The 15,840-nt window shown below is 43.9% G+C and overlaps 1 protein-coding gene across 1 annotated transcript in view; it reads left to right on the plus strand.

Annotated features, from left to right (window-relative positions):
- pola1 (polymerase (DNA directed), alpha 1) overlaps positions 1-15,840 on the plus strand; it is a gene marked incomplete at its 5' end in the record, with an annotated part of 77,059 nt that overhangs the window by 24,202 nt on the left and 37,017 nt on the right. Inside the window, 1 exon segment of the mRNA XM_034201085.1 lies at positions 4,883-5,064. Within this exon segment, the coding sequence (XP_034056976.1) occupies positions 4,883-5,064 (182 nt within the window).

Raw genomic sequence — 15,840 nt, forward strand, 5'->3', positions numbered from 1 at the left:
GAAGTACATTATTCAAGTTTACATTCACTTTGGAGAATAACACGGGAGAAACGAGCGGAAGCGCTCAATTTTTCTCTCTCCCTCTCTCTCTCCCCCTCTCTCCCTATCTCCCCCCCTCCTGACAGCCTGTCAGTATTTCATGCAGCTCACTGATCCAGTAATGAGTGACCCGACAGTGAAGAATAAATATCTTTATAACTAGTTTAGCTTGTTCCAGAGGTAGATGAAATAGCTAAGTGTGTTAGGTCTAACTCTTGTGTGTTTCGCTCACCGGTCCGGCGGGCGGAGCTGCAGGATTTCTGCTTCACGTTGCATACCGATATTTTACTGTCTTTTTCGGACACCTTAAAATAATGCCAGACCGGTGAAGCCGTGTTGGCGAGCTTGTTTTGCCGCACACAGAGAAAAGTGTCATGTATTCTACGTCATGCGATCGGCATGTTTAGAGAGCACCGATCGATCGGTAGAGAGTGAGTATCGGCCGATCTCGATCGGTGACCGATCGATCGGAGCATCCCTAAATACTATTGTTATTATATTATTATATGTATATTTTCCTTAAAGGTTCTTGGTTGACTGCACTGTTTGACCCATTTCAGTTCTTATGTATGTCAAGAAACACAGATCATGTAAAAATGAGTTTTTTTCACAGTTGTTTACTCTTCCATGATGATTGCTTTACAAGGTATGCATTAGGATATGTTTAAATAAAAGTCCTTACGGCATATTTAGTGTGACTATAAACTACATGTTTTGTCATTTGGTCATTTTGCTGATCGATGACTGACATCTAAATATGTGCTCATCGCCACGTTGCTCGGTGAGATACCCCTCTACTTTAGGAGACTTTCGTTTTATTGAGAGGGAGGGCCGATGTCACTCAATTATGACTTGGGAAGAATGACTACAAGTCAAGCAGTTTGTATAATAGCAATTAACATATATATGTGAAACAGCAGTAAAGGATCGAAACGGTAAACCACTCAATCATGTTGGATTTTTACTATATAGGTATTTTTAATTATTTATCTTTTTATTATTTAAGGTCGCTTATTGTTTCAGCCATGCTGGAATTGTGAACATATAGCTTGTATTAAACTTTTTGTTCTTCCCCTTACATTTATTTATATTGTATACATTGAAGTACTTAGTTGAAATATATGAAACTTGTGTCTTTTCAAATAGAAAAAGAAATTACAGAAATGTGTTAAAAATGTGTGAAATATTCACTTCAAATAATTTGAGTGGTTAATGGATTCTTTGAGAGGAGGCAACCCTATGTCTCTCTCGTGTTCAATTATTTTATTACAGAAATTAGTTTAAAAAATAAGTCAAATGTTTGATCAAAGAGTTTAATTCAAATGTAGTAGGTTCAATGTTTTTAATGGGTTAATTCGGATATAGGCATGTCTTTATAAATAGCATTATTGACCCAGAAATGCAATAAACATTATTATTGTCATATTAAGACCACGTTATTCCACTGTTATAATGATATAATACCTGTGAGTCTTTCAAAGGGCAGTAGCTTTTATTTCTCAAGAATATTTAGACAGTGGAGTATGAAAAATAAAACATCTAAAATAAAAATGTCTAAAACAAAAGAGAAAAATACACAAATAAAACTAATTAAAGTGTTTTCTCGCTCTGTCAACAAAGCCTTGCTGTTTTTCTGCATCATGTTGGTAAAAACTGTACTGAAGAACACCCATGTTACCCATGGATGTATAATAAGAACTGGATACAGCGCGGGAGAACAGAAGAACCCGTATGTACGCTCACAGAGCATGCGCCCCTTAAGCCCCGCCCCCCGAGCTCCCACTCTGCTCAGTAGAATGAATGGAGACAGAAAATAAATCTAGATTTTAGTGCATTTTACTATTTTAAGGACCGAATGATTATAATAAGGGCTATACAATAGTTCATACTGGGTAGTTTTATTTAGTTGATTTACAGACGTCTCTTTCCCCATGTCAGTCAATGGGGAAAAGTCTTTCTGGGCCGGGTGACGTCACGGACTGATAGGGAAATTGTAGTACTGCCGTTTGGACACAACGAATATTTTCATCAGAGTCCGGCGCACTTCCTGGGGGCTTGATGTTAAAGGTCACATGTCATGCTTTTCCGGTTAGTACCCGTCCCCTTGTGTGTTATGAAGGTTTTTATGCATGTAAACGGTGTGCAGAGTCAAAACCCTCAAAGTACACCATGTAGCGAGTAAAACTCTAACACAGAAAATACCTCCCCAAAACGCCTCGTTGGTGAAACGTCATCATCCATTTGATTCTTCCGGGGACATCTGATGTCATGTCGTACCCGGAACGAAATGGACCAATCCGTGGAGCCGTTATGTTACGTCCGCGGAGCCGTTACGTTAAGCCCCCGCTGATTGGTCCAAATTGACCAATCCACGGACTTCCTCACACACTCAGTGCAGGCAGCTCTGCTGATCTCTCCTCGCTGGCTGATAACAGACAGTTGGGATCGCGGCGAAATTCTCTCTGCAGACCCATTCTCTCTGCAGACCCCTTCTCTCTGCAGACCCCTTCTCTCTGCAGACCCATTCTCTCTGCAGACCCATTCTCTCTGCAGACCCCTTCTCTCTGCAGACCCATTCTCTCTGCAGACCCCTTCTCTCTGCAGACCCCTTCTCTCTGCAGACCCATTCTCTCTCTGCAGACCCATTCTCTCTGCAGACCCATTCTCTCTACAGACCCGTTCTCTCTGCAGACCCATTCTCTCTCTGCAGACCCATTCTCTCTGCAGACCCGTTCTCTCTACAGACCCATTCTCTCTCTACAGACCCATTCTCTCTGCAGACCCATTCTCTCTACAGACCCGTTCTCTCTACAGACCCATTCTCTCTACAGACCCATTCTCTCTCTGCAGACCCATTCTCTCTACAGACCCGTTCTCTCTACAGACCCATTCTCTCTGCAGACCCGTTCTCTCTACAGACCCATTCTCTCTCTGCAGACCCGTTCTCTCTGCAGACCCGTTCTCTCTACAGACCCGTTCTCTCTACAGACCCATTCTCTCTCTACAGACCCGTTCTCTCCGCAGACCCGTTCTCTCCGCAGACCCGTTCTCTCCGCAGACCCGTTCTCTCCGCAGACCCGTTCTCTCCGCAGACCCGTTCTCTCCGCAGACCCGTTCTCTCGCAGACCCGTTCTTCCGCAGACCCGTTCTCTCCGCAGACCCGTTCTCTCCGCAGACCGTTCTCTCTCCGCAGACCAGTTCTCTCCGCAGACCCGTTCTCTCCGCAGACCCGTTCTCTCCGCAGACCCGTTCTCTCCGCAGACCCGTTCTCTCCGCAGACCCGTTCTCTCCGCAGACCCGTTCTCACCGCAGACCCGTTCTCTCCGCAGACCCGTTCTCTCCGCAGACCCGTTCTCTCCGCAGACCCGTTCTCTCTGCAGACCCGTTCTCTCTGCAGACCCATTCTCTCTGCAGACCCCATTCTCACAGCGTTTATCAACCTTTTTCTGACTCAATATCAAGCCACACTTATTGTTTTTACTTCGGCTGTGACTTTGTGTGTGCTCAGGATGAGTTTGGCTGTGTTTCGCTGTGTATCGCTAAACAAGGAAACCACACCTCCACGGAGCTCAGCGCGATTCACAACGTCCCGACTGCTCCCGACCAATCGGAGCACACTGGGCTCACAGGGAGGGGGGGGGGGGGCAAGAGCTGCAACGAGCCGTTTAGTGGAGAGAGTGAATACACGTAGTTTACAGAGATGCTGTATGCGAAACAATGTGAGTTTGGAAAATTGCACAATATAAATGTATTCTAGTAGACCTCAACAATGGAGTTATGATCAGTGGAAATGGCCATGACATGGGACCTTTAACACAACAATATGGAGGTCAACTAAAAATTATGGCGGTCACGTCCATATTTCATAGGATAAGTGTAACGTCATCATTGTGCCGACCTACCTGCAGACCTTTTTAAAAATAAACACTGGCCCTGAAGTATTTGTGGGGCACGGCTTACTCTGAGTGATGGTCCTAATCTCTCTTTATGTATGTGTTAGCATTAGTCAAAATTCCCGTTTTATAGCCCGTTGACAGCTGAGGCAGCCGAACATAGAAAAGCTGTCACAACTGATATCACAACAGACTCATAAAGGTACAAAGTAGATGTTTCAGTGTTGACTGAAAGCAGGAACAGATGGAAAACTTCCAAAGTATTTTGTCTGCTCTGTCCCAGCAACTCCTCTAATTATCGTAGATTAAAGTAATACGATTTTCATTTCATTTCAATTCTTTATTTAACCAGGTAGGTCCCATTGAGATCATTGATCTATTTTCAAGACCTGCAGCAAGTACACATGAACATAAAACAATAAAGAACATCGGGCTACATTCACATACCTATCGACATTTACGAGTACCAACAGTATCAAACAGCATTCCAGCTATTCAGCAGCATAAAAGACATGGCATTGCACAATACAAATTTAAAGAAATACACATTCAACAACAATGTAAACATCTCAATTGAAATTAAATGGCATTAAAAAAAGGGTAAATTATGAATAAAATAAATAATAAAATATATAGGAATTTGTTTAAAAAGATAGTTAGATAGGCATGTCATTATAAATAGCATTATTGGCCCAGAACAAATTGCAATAAACATTATTATTGTCATATTAAGACCACTTTATTCCACTATAATGATATAATACAGTAACAAAAAAAGTAGAAAATATACATGTTGAATTACAAATGTACAGTAACAACACATAAAGCAGGATATTATATATACACAAGTATGTGAGGAATGGAATATTAAATATTAGATTGAATATAAATGCAACAGGATGAAACGATAGGGAGTTTTAAACCAGAATCATCTTGTTTTTCTACACCAGGTCTGGACCCAGGTCAGTTTCGCGCGCACCAGCAGTTCCAGAGGGAGGAGGAAACAAACCGCATGCTGGGAGCTCCGGTGCAGCTGACGGACGAGGAGCGATACAAAGACTGCGAGAGTTTCACCTTCACCTGTCCTCAGTGCAGCACCGACAACATCTACACCTGCGTCTTCGAAGGGGCGGTGAGTGAGAGTCAGCCATCACAGTCCACCATTACTGCTACGCTGCTATGTCCGCTTATACAGACATTTGAACACTTATAGTTACCAAGTCAACTTTGTCAATCTTTCAGTTTGTGTACAGACGGAGAGATCGAAATACCGTTTCCCACAATCCCATATATAATTATATGTATGCAAATGTGTATATACCTATATAAACACAATCAAAAGACACACAGTGTTTCCCACAGATCTGAAATATACTTGGGCGGGTGGTGGCAGCGGGAGGGGGGGGGGGTGCGCAAAAAAAAAAAAAAAAGTTATCATTTTGCGTAAAGATGGCACTCAAGGGCACACTAGTGGTGGTGTTCCTGGCGGGATTTGAACTCACAGCCTTCCGATCTTCAGCCCACCTCACTATCCATTAGATCAATCACTACCCTCTCAAATGGAAATATGTGTTTACATAAATGGTGACCACACTGTTTGAGACCCACTGAGAACTTAAACTAAGTTAACTATCAATTCACTCAGAGAGTCCTTTACCTCACCTGAGCTGAGGTTATCCCGAGCTTGAATGACACACAGAGACCAATCAAGGGCTTTGATTTATGATCTCTATGACAGTGGCCATGTTGGCAGGCCACATCATGTAGACAGCCAGTCACCCTGTGTGAGGCAGGCCACTTAACGAGGCGAGATCAGAGCAAGGGAGCGAGGGATCATTGTCCACAAGTTAATCGATCGCAGATGGCGTCGTGGTCACGGACGAATAAAAAAAAAAAAATACAAAAAAAACTTATAAAAAAATATATATATAAAAAAAATGGGTCGCGAAATATACTTGGGCGGCCGTTAATATACCTGGGCGGCCCGCCCAAGTATAGTCTATGTGTGGGAAACCCTGACACATTTATACATATGCACACATTAAGACCTAAATAAAAGCACAACAATCAATATATACAAAATAACAGTCAATTCCTTATACTCAAACTTTAGGAACTTTCTTTTTCAGCTGTCCTTCAATTGATATGTTCTGTTATCATAGCCACAAGGTGCCTTCTGGTGGAAATACTTTTATCTGCAAAACTAAGACTAAATATCTAATTGAATGTGTTTCTGATTATGACTAAACAAAGAGTCTCTACTGGCTTATGGTTTTATTATATATATAAACACTATAAGCAATATTATAGATTAAAAAAGACAATAAATGTAGTAACCTAGGGCTGCTCGATTATAGCAAAAATCATAATCTCGATTATTTGGGTCAATAATTGATATCACGATTATTAAAAACGATTATCCATTTACTTTGAAAACATCCATTTATTGAAAGAAAAATGATGATTACCCTGAACTTTAAGTATAATTCACCTGGAAAACCAATACAACAAATAATTTTAAAAACAAATAATCATTTTATTTCAATTATGTTGTTTTCATAATCGTTGCAAGCCAAAATCGTAATTGCGATTAATTGAGCAGCCCTACCTATGGCTATGCTACTATGTCCGCTTACTAACATATTTGAACAGCTATATTTATCCACAAACTTTAGGAAAACTGTATTTTTCAGATATCCTTCAATTTATATTTACTGTATTAGCTTAACCACAAGGGGCCTTCTGGTGGAAATACTTATCTGCAACTTCATACTGTGTTAACCACAAAGTGCAGGCAAGTTGTATTAGACTTAGTTTTAGCTCGCTGTACCTGATGAACTGATAACTGAGTTCATATGAAATGTTGTCAACTAAAACTAAATATCTTCATCAACACATTTTTTTAATTGAATGTGTTTCTGATTATGACTAAACAAAGAGTCTCTACTGGCTTTTTCATGGTTTTATTATTTATTTTATAAGCAATGTTATAGATGAACAAAGACAATACATGTAGTTAAAAAAACGTAACCTATGTCCGCTTACTAAAAGATTTGAACACTTATATTTATCCTCAAACATTAGGAAAACTGTATTTTTCCACTTAACTTCATTATACATTATATTTTCTGTATACGCCTAGCAGAGGTCACGTTAACCGAATATTTTCCGTTGTTTTAACAATGACGGACACATCTGAAAGCAGTCCGGTGTTATGCATGCCCTCCAAAAAGGAAATCATACCGTTTCCAAACCTAACTGTGCCGTACAAATCATTGAAATGTCTGAGTTTTGGCTTTACGCTGTGCACGCTCCCGCGAGGTGCAGCACGCCCCCCCCCGTTGACAGTTCACGAGCATGCTTCCCCCCCCCCCCCATCGTCAGAGTTGTGTAAAGGCCGACGGGCATCGAAAAAGGCTAGCGCAACCTCTGACGCCGTCACAATGGGCCTTATGGTGGAAATACTTTTATCGGCAACATCATACTGTGTTAACCACGCAGTGCAGGGAGGATATGATGCTTGTATTTTGACTTAGTTTTAGCTCGCTGTACCTGATGAACTGGCAACTGAGTTCATATGAAACCAATGCCACCAGTGTTCATTTGATCAAATACGACTAAATATCTTCATCAACAACGAAAAAATTACAAGTTGCCACTGGCTTTATTATTTATTATATAAACACTAGCTGTGACCATCAGAAATGTAGAAAGTCGTGATCTTATGAAGAGTTGGACCCTGTGCTGGAACCATGTCTTGGCCGAGTTCAGGGACTTTCTTCTTATCACTCTGAAGACAAGAAGAGACTCCAGGAAGTCACCGGACCGAGAAATAGTTTGGACAGAACCAGGTTAAATGTCTCCTTTTGCTGCCAGTCTTTAAGGTAAAAAAAAACACATGAACTCGTGACTTTAGCTTCACAATCAACGGGGAAATATGAGCATCGTAATGATCGTCTCACCTACAAAGAAAGTAGATATTTTCCAACCTAAACGGAGCTGCTCCTTATTGTCCTGAATGCAGAGGTGGGAAGAAGTGGAGTACAAATACTTTGTTACTGTACTTAAGTACATTTATCTGGTATCATGCAATATTCTAGATGAAGAAAGACAATAAATCTAGTTAAAAAAACTACTAAATGTTTACTCAAATCTGTCTTTCAACAACAAATCTTGGGAATTAAACAATATTTTGGCTGAAATAATACATGTAAACCTAATGAGTAAACCACCTTTCATTGACGGAAGCTCTACTAAAATAGTGAGGGGTTTTTCTTTAACAATAAGACTAAAATGCCCAGATGTTCAGTCAACTAAAACAGCTGATCAAATACAATAAAGGGAAACTAATAGGGACATTTATGACATGACTAGGACTGAATAAAGAATAGCTAACAATGATCAAGCTATATCTTATGCCGCAGCAGAAGGAGTTGTGGAGATGCACACACATCAGAGAGATTCAAATAAAGACGAAGAGAAGATTGCTTTAATCACCATTGGTGTGTTTAACTAGTTTAAATGAATTTTTGGTCGTGACTCGAGCACGAAAAGGAGTTTCTTTCTGTGAAGGACTCTCGCTGCAATCATCCTCCATATTGTGTCTGCGTCTGTATTTTTAGACAGCTGCCTGGCTCCAACGCCGACTCTGTTTTCATTGGCATAGTTTGGACTCCACAACTTGAAAAGCCTTTCCTTAACCCCTGCCACACACACACACACACACTGATCTCCTACCATTTGTCAGGCCAAGGTCGTGTGTGTGTGTGTGTGTGTGTGTGTGTGTGTGTGTGTGTGTGTGTGTGTTATCAGCGTCTAATGAGGAGCAGGGCACACAGCTTTTCCTCGTCTGAGAGACACTAATAAAACTGACAACGCTCGGTCCTCTGAAGGCGGGGAGAACTTGCATTAAAATAAAAAAGGAGTATTATAAACACACACTCATATCATGACACACTGCAGCAGATACACTGGTATGTTTCAAGTGAGACACACACACACACACACACACAGGAAACATAACAAAAAACTATCCAATTTAGTTTGACTTAATCTAATGTTTTAGAGCTGCAACAAGTTGATAAAGAGAAATAATCACTTTTCTAATTTAGGTTAATCGTCTTTCAAAAAGATCTTTAAATTGTGTTTTTAGACGATGTCCTGCTCTTCTCGGTTTTACATTGTATTAAAGTGAACAAGACATTTCATCTCTTGGACTTTACAAAACAAAGACCTTTTTTCAAAAGACCTCATGAAAGACGATACAAGAAGTGAGGATACCCGGCCCGGAGGAAGCCCGGGGTCCCCTTCTGGAGCCAGGCCCAGAAGGAGGACTCGTCGGCGAGCGTCTGGTGGCCGGGCTTGCCACGGAGCCCGGCCGGGCCCAGCCCGAAAAGGCAACGTGGGCAACACCTCCGCTTCTCCGTCCCGCGGGCCCACCACCTACGGGAAACATCAATGGGGTCGGGTGCGCTGCCAGAAGGGTGGCAGTGAAAGCGGAGGGTCTCGACGGACCAGACCCGGGCGACAGAAGCTGGCTTTGGGGACGTGGAACGTCACCTCTCTGGGGGGGAAGGAGCCGGAGCTTGTGCGGGAGGTGGAGCGTTACCAGTTGGATCTGGTTGGGCTCACCTCTACGCACAGCGTCGGCTCTGGAACCTTACTTCTGGATAGGGGTTGGACTCTATTCTTCTCCGGAGTTGCTCAAGGTGTGAGGCGCCGGGCGGGTGTGGGGATACTCACAAGTCCCCGGTTAGGTGCTTCTTTGTTGGAGTTTACCCCAGTGGACGAGAGGGTCGCCTCCCTACGCCTGCGGGTTATGGGGGGGAAAACTCTGACTGTTGTGTGTGCTTATGCACCCAACAGCAGTTCAGAGTATACGGCCTTCTTGGAGACCCTGGAAAGAGTCCTGTATGGGGCTCCTGAAGGGGACTCTTTAATCTTGCTGGGAGACTTCAACGCACATGTGGGCAATGATGGAGACACTTGGAGGGGCGTGATTGGGAGGAACGGCCCCCCTGATCTGAACCGGAGTGGTGGTTTGTTACTGGACTTCTGTGCTAGTCATGGATTGGCCATAACAAACACCATGTTCGAACATAAGGATGCTCATAAGTGTACGTGGTACCAGAGCACCCTAGGCAGAAGGTCCATGATCGATTTCGTTATCGTATCATCGGACCTGAGGCCGTATGTTTTGGACACTCGGGTAAAGAGAGGGGCGGAGTTGTCAACTGATCACCATCTGGTGGTGAGTTGGGTCGAGTGGCGGGGGAAGCCTCTGGATAGACCTGGTAAGCCCAAACGTGTAGTTCGGGTGAACTGGGAACGTCTGGAGGAGGCCCAAGTTCAGGAGGCCTTCAACTCACACCTCCGGCGGAGCTTTTCGGGCATTCCTGTGGAGGTTGGGGACATTGAACCAGAGTGGTCGGTGTTCAAAGCCTCTATTGCCGAAGCCGCGGCGGGGAGCTGTGGTCTCAAGGTCCTAGGTGCCTCAAGGGGCGGTAACCCTCGAACCTCCTGGTGGACACCGGTGGTCAGGGAAGCCGTCCGACTGAAGAAGGAGGCCTTCAGGGATTTGTTATCCCGGGGGACTCCCGAGGCAGTTGCAAGGTACCGACAGGCCCGAAGGGCAGCAGCCTCATCCGTGGCCGAGGCAAAGCAGCGGGTGTGGGAGAAGTTCGGAGAAGACATGGAGAAGGACTTTCGGGCGGCACCAAAGTTGTTCTGGAAAACTGTCCGACACCTCAGGAGGGGGAAGCAGGGAACCATCCAAGCTGTGTACAGTAAGGATGGGACGTTGTTGACCTCAACTGATGGAGTGTTAGGGCGTTGGAAGGAACACTTTGAGGAACTCCTGAACCCGACAACTCCGCCCTCTATGTTAGAGGCAGAGCTGGAGTATGACGGGGGATCAACACCAATCTCCCGGGGGGAGGTCACTGAGGTCGTCAAACAACTCCACAGTGGCAAAGCCCCGGGGGTGGATGAGATCCGCCCGGAAATGCTGAAGGCTCTGGGTGTTGAGGGACTGTCATGGTTGACACGTCTCATCAACGTTGCGTGGAAGTCGGAAACAGTACCGAAGGAGTGGCAGACCGGGGTGGTGGTTCCCCTATTTAAAAAGGGGGATCAGAGGGTGTGTGCCAATTACAGAGGCATCACACTACTCAGCCTCCCCGGGAAAGTTTACTCTAAGGTACTCGAAAGGAGGGTCAGGCCGATTGTCGAACCTCAGATTGAGGAGGAACAATGCGGATTCCGTCCTGGTCGTGGAACGACGGATCAGCTTTTTACTCTCGCAAGGATCCTGGAGGGGGCCTGGGAGTACGCTTATCCGGTCTACATGTGTTTTGTAGACTTGGAGAAGGCGTATGACCGAGTTCCCAGGGAGTTACTGTGGGAGGTGCTGCGGGAGTATGGGGTGAGGGGGTCTCTACTCAGGGCCATCCAATCTCTGTACTCCCAAAGCGAGAGCTGTGTCCGGGTCCTCGGCTGTAAGTCGGACCCATTTCCGGTGAGGGTTGGCCTCCGCCAGGGCTGCGCTTTGTCACCAATCCTGTTTGTAATATACATGGATCGGATTTCGAGGCGTAGTCATGGGGGAGGGGGTCTGCAGTTCGGTGGACTAAGGATTGCACCACTGCTTTTTGCAGATGATGTGGTTCTAATGGCTTCATCGGTCTGCGACCTTCAGCACTCACTGGATCGGTTCGCAACCGAGTGTGAAGCGGCTGGGATGAGGATCAGCACCTCCAAATCTGAGGCCATGGTTCTCAGCAGGAAACCGATGGACTGTCCACTCCAGGTAGGGAATGAGTCCTTACCCCAAGTGAAGGAGTTCAAGTATCTCGGGGTCTTGTTCTCGAGTGAGGGAACAATGGAGCGTGAGATGGGCCGGAGAATCGGAGCAGCGGGAGCGGTACTGCAGTCGCTTTACCGCACCGTTGTGACGAAAAGGGAGCTGAGCCAGAAGGCAAAGCTCTCGGTCTTCCGGGCCATTTTCGTTCCTACCCTCACGTATGGTCATGAAGGATGGGTCATGACCGAAAGAACGAGATCGCGGATACAAGCGGCCGAGATGGGTTTTCTCCGCAGGGTGGCTGGTGTCTCCCTTAGGGATAAGGTGAGAAGTTCGGTCATCAGGGAGGGACTCGGAGTTGAGCCGCTCCTCCTTCGCGTCGAAAGGAGCCAGTTGAGGTGGTTCGGGCACCTAGTTAGGATGCCACCTGGGCGCCTCCCTAGGGAGGTGTTCCAGGCACGTCCAGCTGGGAAGAGACCAAGGGGTAGACCTAGGACCAGGTGGAGGGATTATATCTCTTCGCTGGCCTGGGAGCGCCTTGGGATCCCCCAGTCAGAGCTGGTTGATGTCGCCAGGGAAAAGAAAGTTTGGGGCTCTCTGCTGGAACTGCTACCCCCGCGACCCGACCACGGATAAGCGGGAGAAGATGGATGGATGGATGGATGGATGGACTTTACAAAACTGGGATGTCGATTGTTTACAATTTTCTGTATTTTACACCATAATCCAGATATTAATTGATATTTAAAACAAGTTGTTGCAGCCCTTAAACACATACTTTCTCCTAAGGTGCTGTTTACACGAGAACGCAAACGGTCGTATCCGCTACTTTTCTCTTTCGTATAGCCCGTTCGTTCACACGAGGCCGTAACGGAACCACGGAAACGATAACGGGTCCCAAGGTGGATAGATCTGCGGACGGAATGCTCTGGGGGGCCAAACGGCTCCGTGTGTACGTCCTATACAATACTTTCCTGATAACGATGAAGCCATAGCCCCGCCTCTGCTAGCTACTGACCATGCTACAGATGTTAGAGCAACATCTACTGCTCCTCTACCACAACCATCAGCAACAAGTGGACATGGAGAACTACATGAACTACATGTTGCTAAATCCACCGCGGGGAATAACCAGAAGGGCAACCATGCTCGGGGGTCTTCTTCGCTGCTTTTGGTGTATTTTGTGGCGGAAGTACAGCGCCACTTACAGGCCCGGCATATGTACTACAGCGTCTCCAGCGCTCTCGTGTGAACGGAAGACTTTTTTGATCGTATTCGGTTCGTTTGCGTTTCGTATGCGTGTAAATGGGGTCTAATACTTTAACAGTAGAATATAAACGTAACACAAAAAGTAAGGCAATTTGTGTTTGGTAGAGGATTTCTATGTTGTAACAATGCTTTTTGGCAATATTTTTCATGGGCGCACCCCATATACTCAGCTCTGCTGTTCGTCCCACAAAAGCTTCTTCCTCACAAATGTGGTACCATTGGAAAGGTAAGAAAACAGGCTTTCCAACGGTATAAGATATATTGCCAAAAAGCATTGTTACAACATAGAAATGATCTACCAAACACAAATTGCCTTACTTGTTGTGTTAAGTTTAGTCTTTAAATGTGTGTTGGAATCACTCTGAACCAACCAACATCTGTCTGATTACTGGTTTGATTTTCCAGCATGTGTCAGAGGCCGGTATGCACACACACACACACGCACACGCAGAAAGTGATAAGACGGTAAGTTAATTAGGGTGGTGAGCATGGTCTAACAGCTCAGGGAGAGGGAGGACAGTTGGGCCTTGACTCCGGCGCTGAATCAGAGCCAGAGATGTTCGGAGGAGGCGTGACGGATGATGGAGGACAGACAGAGGGGGAGAAGATGTTTGATGGTGGAGGGAGGGCGGAAAGATTAAGAAACAGGGAGAAAATCTGGATAAACTGCAGGGATTTCCCTCGGTTCAGTTTTAATAAAGCAAAGACGGGAAAGAAAACAGTCAGGGTCGACGGTATACATGTTGTTAAAATAGTTTTAAAGTCTTTGAGGAAGCTATTTAAAGTGCACTTCAGCAGATACACAGGTTTATTTCCACATGAATTGGCTGTAGCAGATTCAGTTGAAAAAAATCTGCTTTTTGATATTGTTGAAGTAATCTTTCTACCAAAAATGTCAGAAAATGCTGTTTTCATCCTCAAATGTGGAGATTTTCTTGCTTTTCTCTGATTTACGTTATATTGGGGTGAATGTATTTGGGATTTAGACTGACACCTTGAACTTTGACCAACTGCAAAAGCTTTCTTTCTATTTTCTGACAAGAGAAGAGACATGAATGAACAGTCAGGGCGAGACACAAATGTTTATTAAAGAGTTTTCTAGAGGGCTTTTCAACGTGACAGTTGTTTGGGTTGTTGAAAAATACTTGAAGGAATGTTAAAAGATACGATCCTTGGTTTTTAAATATTTAAACTTTGATCAGAAGCTTCACACGTCATCCTTGAGTGTTTTTATTAAAAACTGTGAAGCAATAATTTAACCGGGGAGTTTTTATTTTTGTCGATATGATTTGTTTGGGAGGGGAGATTCCTGTTATGAAGCTTGGAATGAGAGTGGGAGGGAGGAGAAGGGGGGAGGCTGCTTTCATCCAGAACAAACAGGAAGGAATAAAAACACATGAAGGAGAGGAAGAGGAGGGTAAACTGAGGAGAGGAAGAGGAGTTGATTGGGTTAAACTGGCAGAAAATCTGGGTAACACTCTATATTAAGGTACACAAATTCACCATCAACTAGTTGTTAATTAACATTCATATTAGCAGTATATTGGCTGTTTATTAGTCATTATAAAACACTTATTAATGCCTTATTCTACATTACTTTATTCTACAATAAGCCATTAGTTGAGTTTTTCCTCAATAACCCTCTAATTAGTGCTGATTTATTGCAAGTGAGGAAGTTGTTGTACATGAGTTTTGGTCTTAATATGCTCTGCTCAATATGGGTCTAATAAGGCAGTAGTACCACAAGAATAGTCATTCTCCCATAATAACACTTAACAAATATGATCTATTCTTATGTAACAAGACATGACACTTTAAGTGTTAATTGTGTCTAAATAACTCAAAATTAGGTATTTATATCTAAGAACATTAAAGTGAAGTCTTGCTCATAACCAATACGCTAGTAGTTTGACTCTAATTGACCTGAACAGGTTCCCTATTCTAAAGTTGCCTCCTCTTCACGCTTTGTAAATACATTATAGCACAAAGCTACTGAAATTAACCTCAACAGTACATGAACAAAGTAGGCACACGTTGTAATATCTGTTTTATTAATGAACCACTAAAGAGAGGTTCAGACACATAACAAAACATGTCAAGTTTCTCCAAGGCTGAGAACACACATGCAGCCTGTACTTTTTTAATAAAAACTGATTTTTAACAGAGTTGATGTATTTGTGATCATACTGTGGGAACCTGCTTGTATGTACTTACACACTAGGTGTACTGTTCTCTCTATGTGTTGTACTGTCTCAGTGTGAACACAGCCAGCCAAACTCTTTTGAGAGCCAGGGAATGAGCAGCCATGCTCCTTTATTGACTTATTTGTTACAAGGCACTTAATGATCTCATACATGCAAGTGTAACATACAGATTAACACATAGGATCGCTAAGTGTAAACAAGGCAAATATAGCTAATGCTAGCTGTGCAATAAGCATGTATACAGGCTCTTATGGCTAACGCCAGAGCCATATGGCTAACGCTAGCATGTATGCTAACGCTAGCCGTATGGCTAACGCATTTTCTCATTGTGTTTTAACATCTCCAAATGTCATCACATAAACACAATACATGTTACTAATCCTTACAGTGTAAGGCTTACACTTAAAGTCATTGCTTTCTGACGGACTTGACCCTTTTACTCTTCAGGTTGCATAGGGAAAGTTAGTAGCAGTCTACTGCCATGCTATTCAGTTGACTTTCTCCTACTTCCTGTACCCGGTTTCCTGTCTAACCTTCAGTACACATTTTACAAAAATATAAATGTGCAAATATGAAACATACAGTTCAATATCACATTGGTAGCCAAACTGTCAATACCCCAAAACATATTCTT

The sequence above is a fragment of the Gymnodraco acuticeps genome, unplaced genomic scaffold (assembly GCF_902827175.1).
Source record: "Gymnodraco acuticeps unplaced genomic scaffold, fGymAcu1.1, whole genome shotgun sequence".
NCBI lineage: Eukaryota > Metazoa > Chordata > Actinopteri > Perciformes > Bathydraconidae > Gymnodraco > Gymnodraco acuticeps.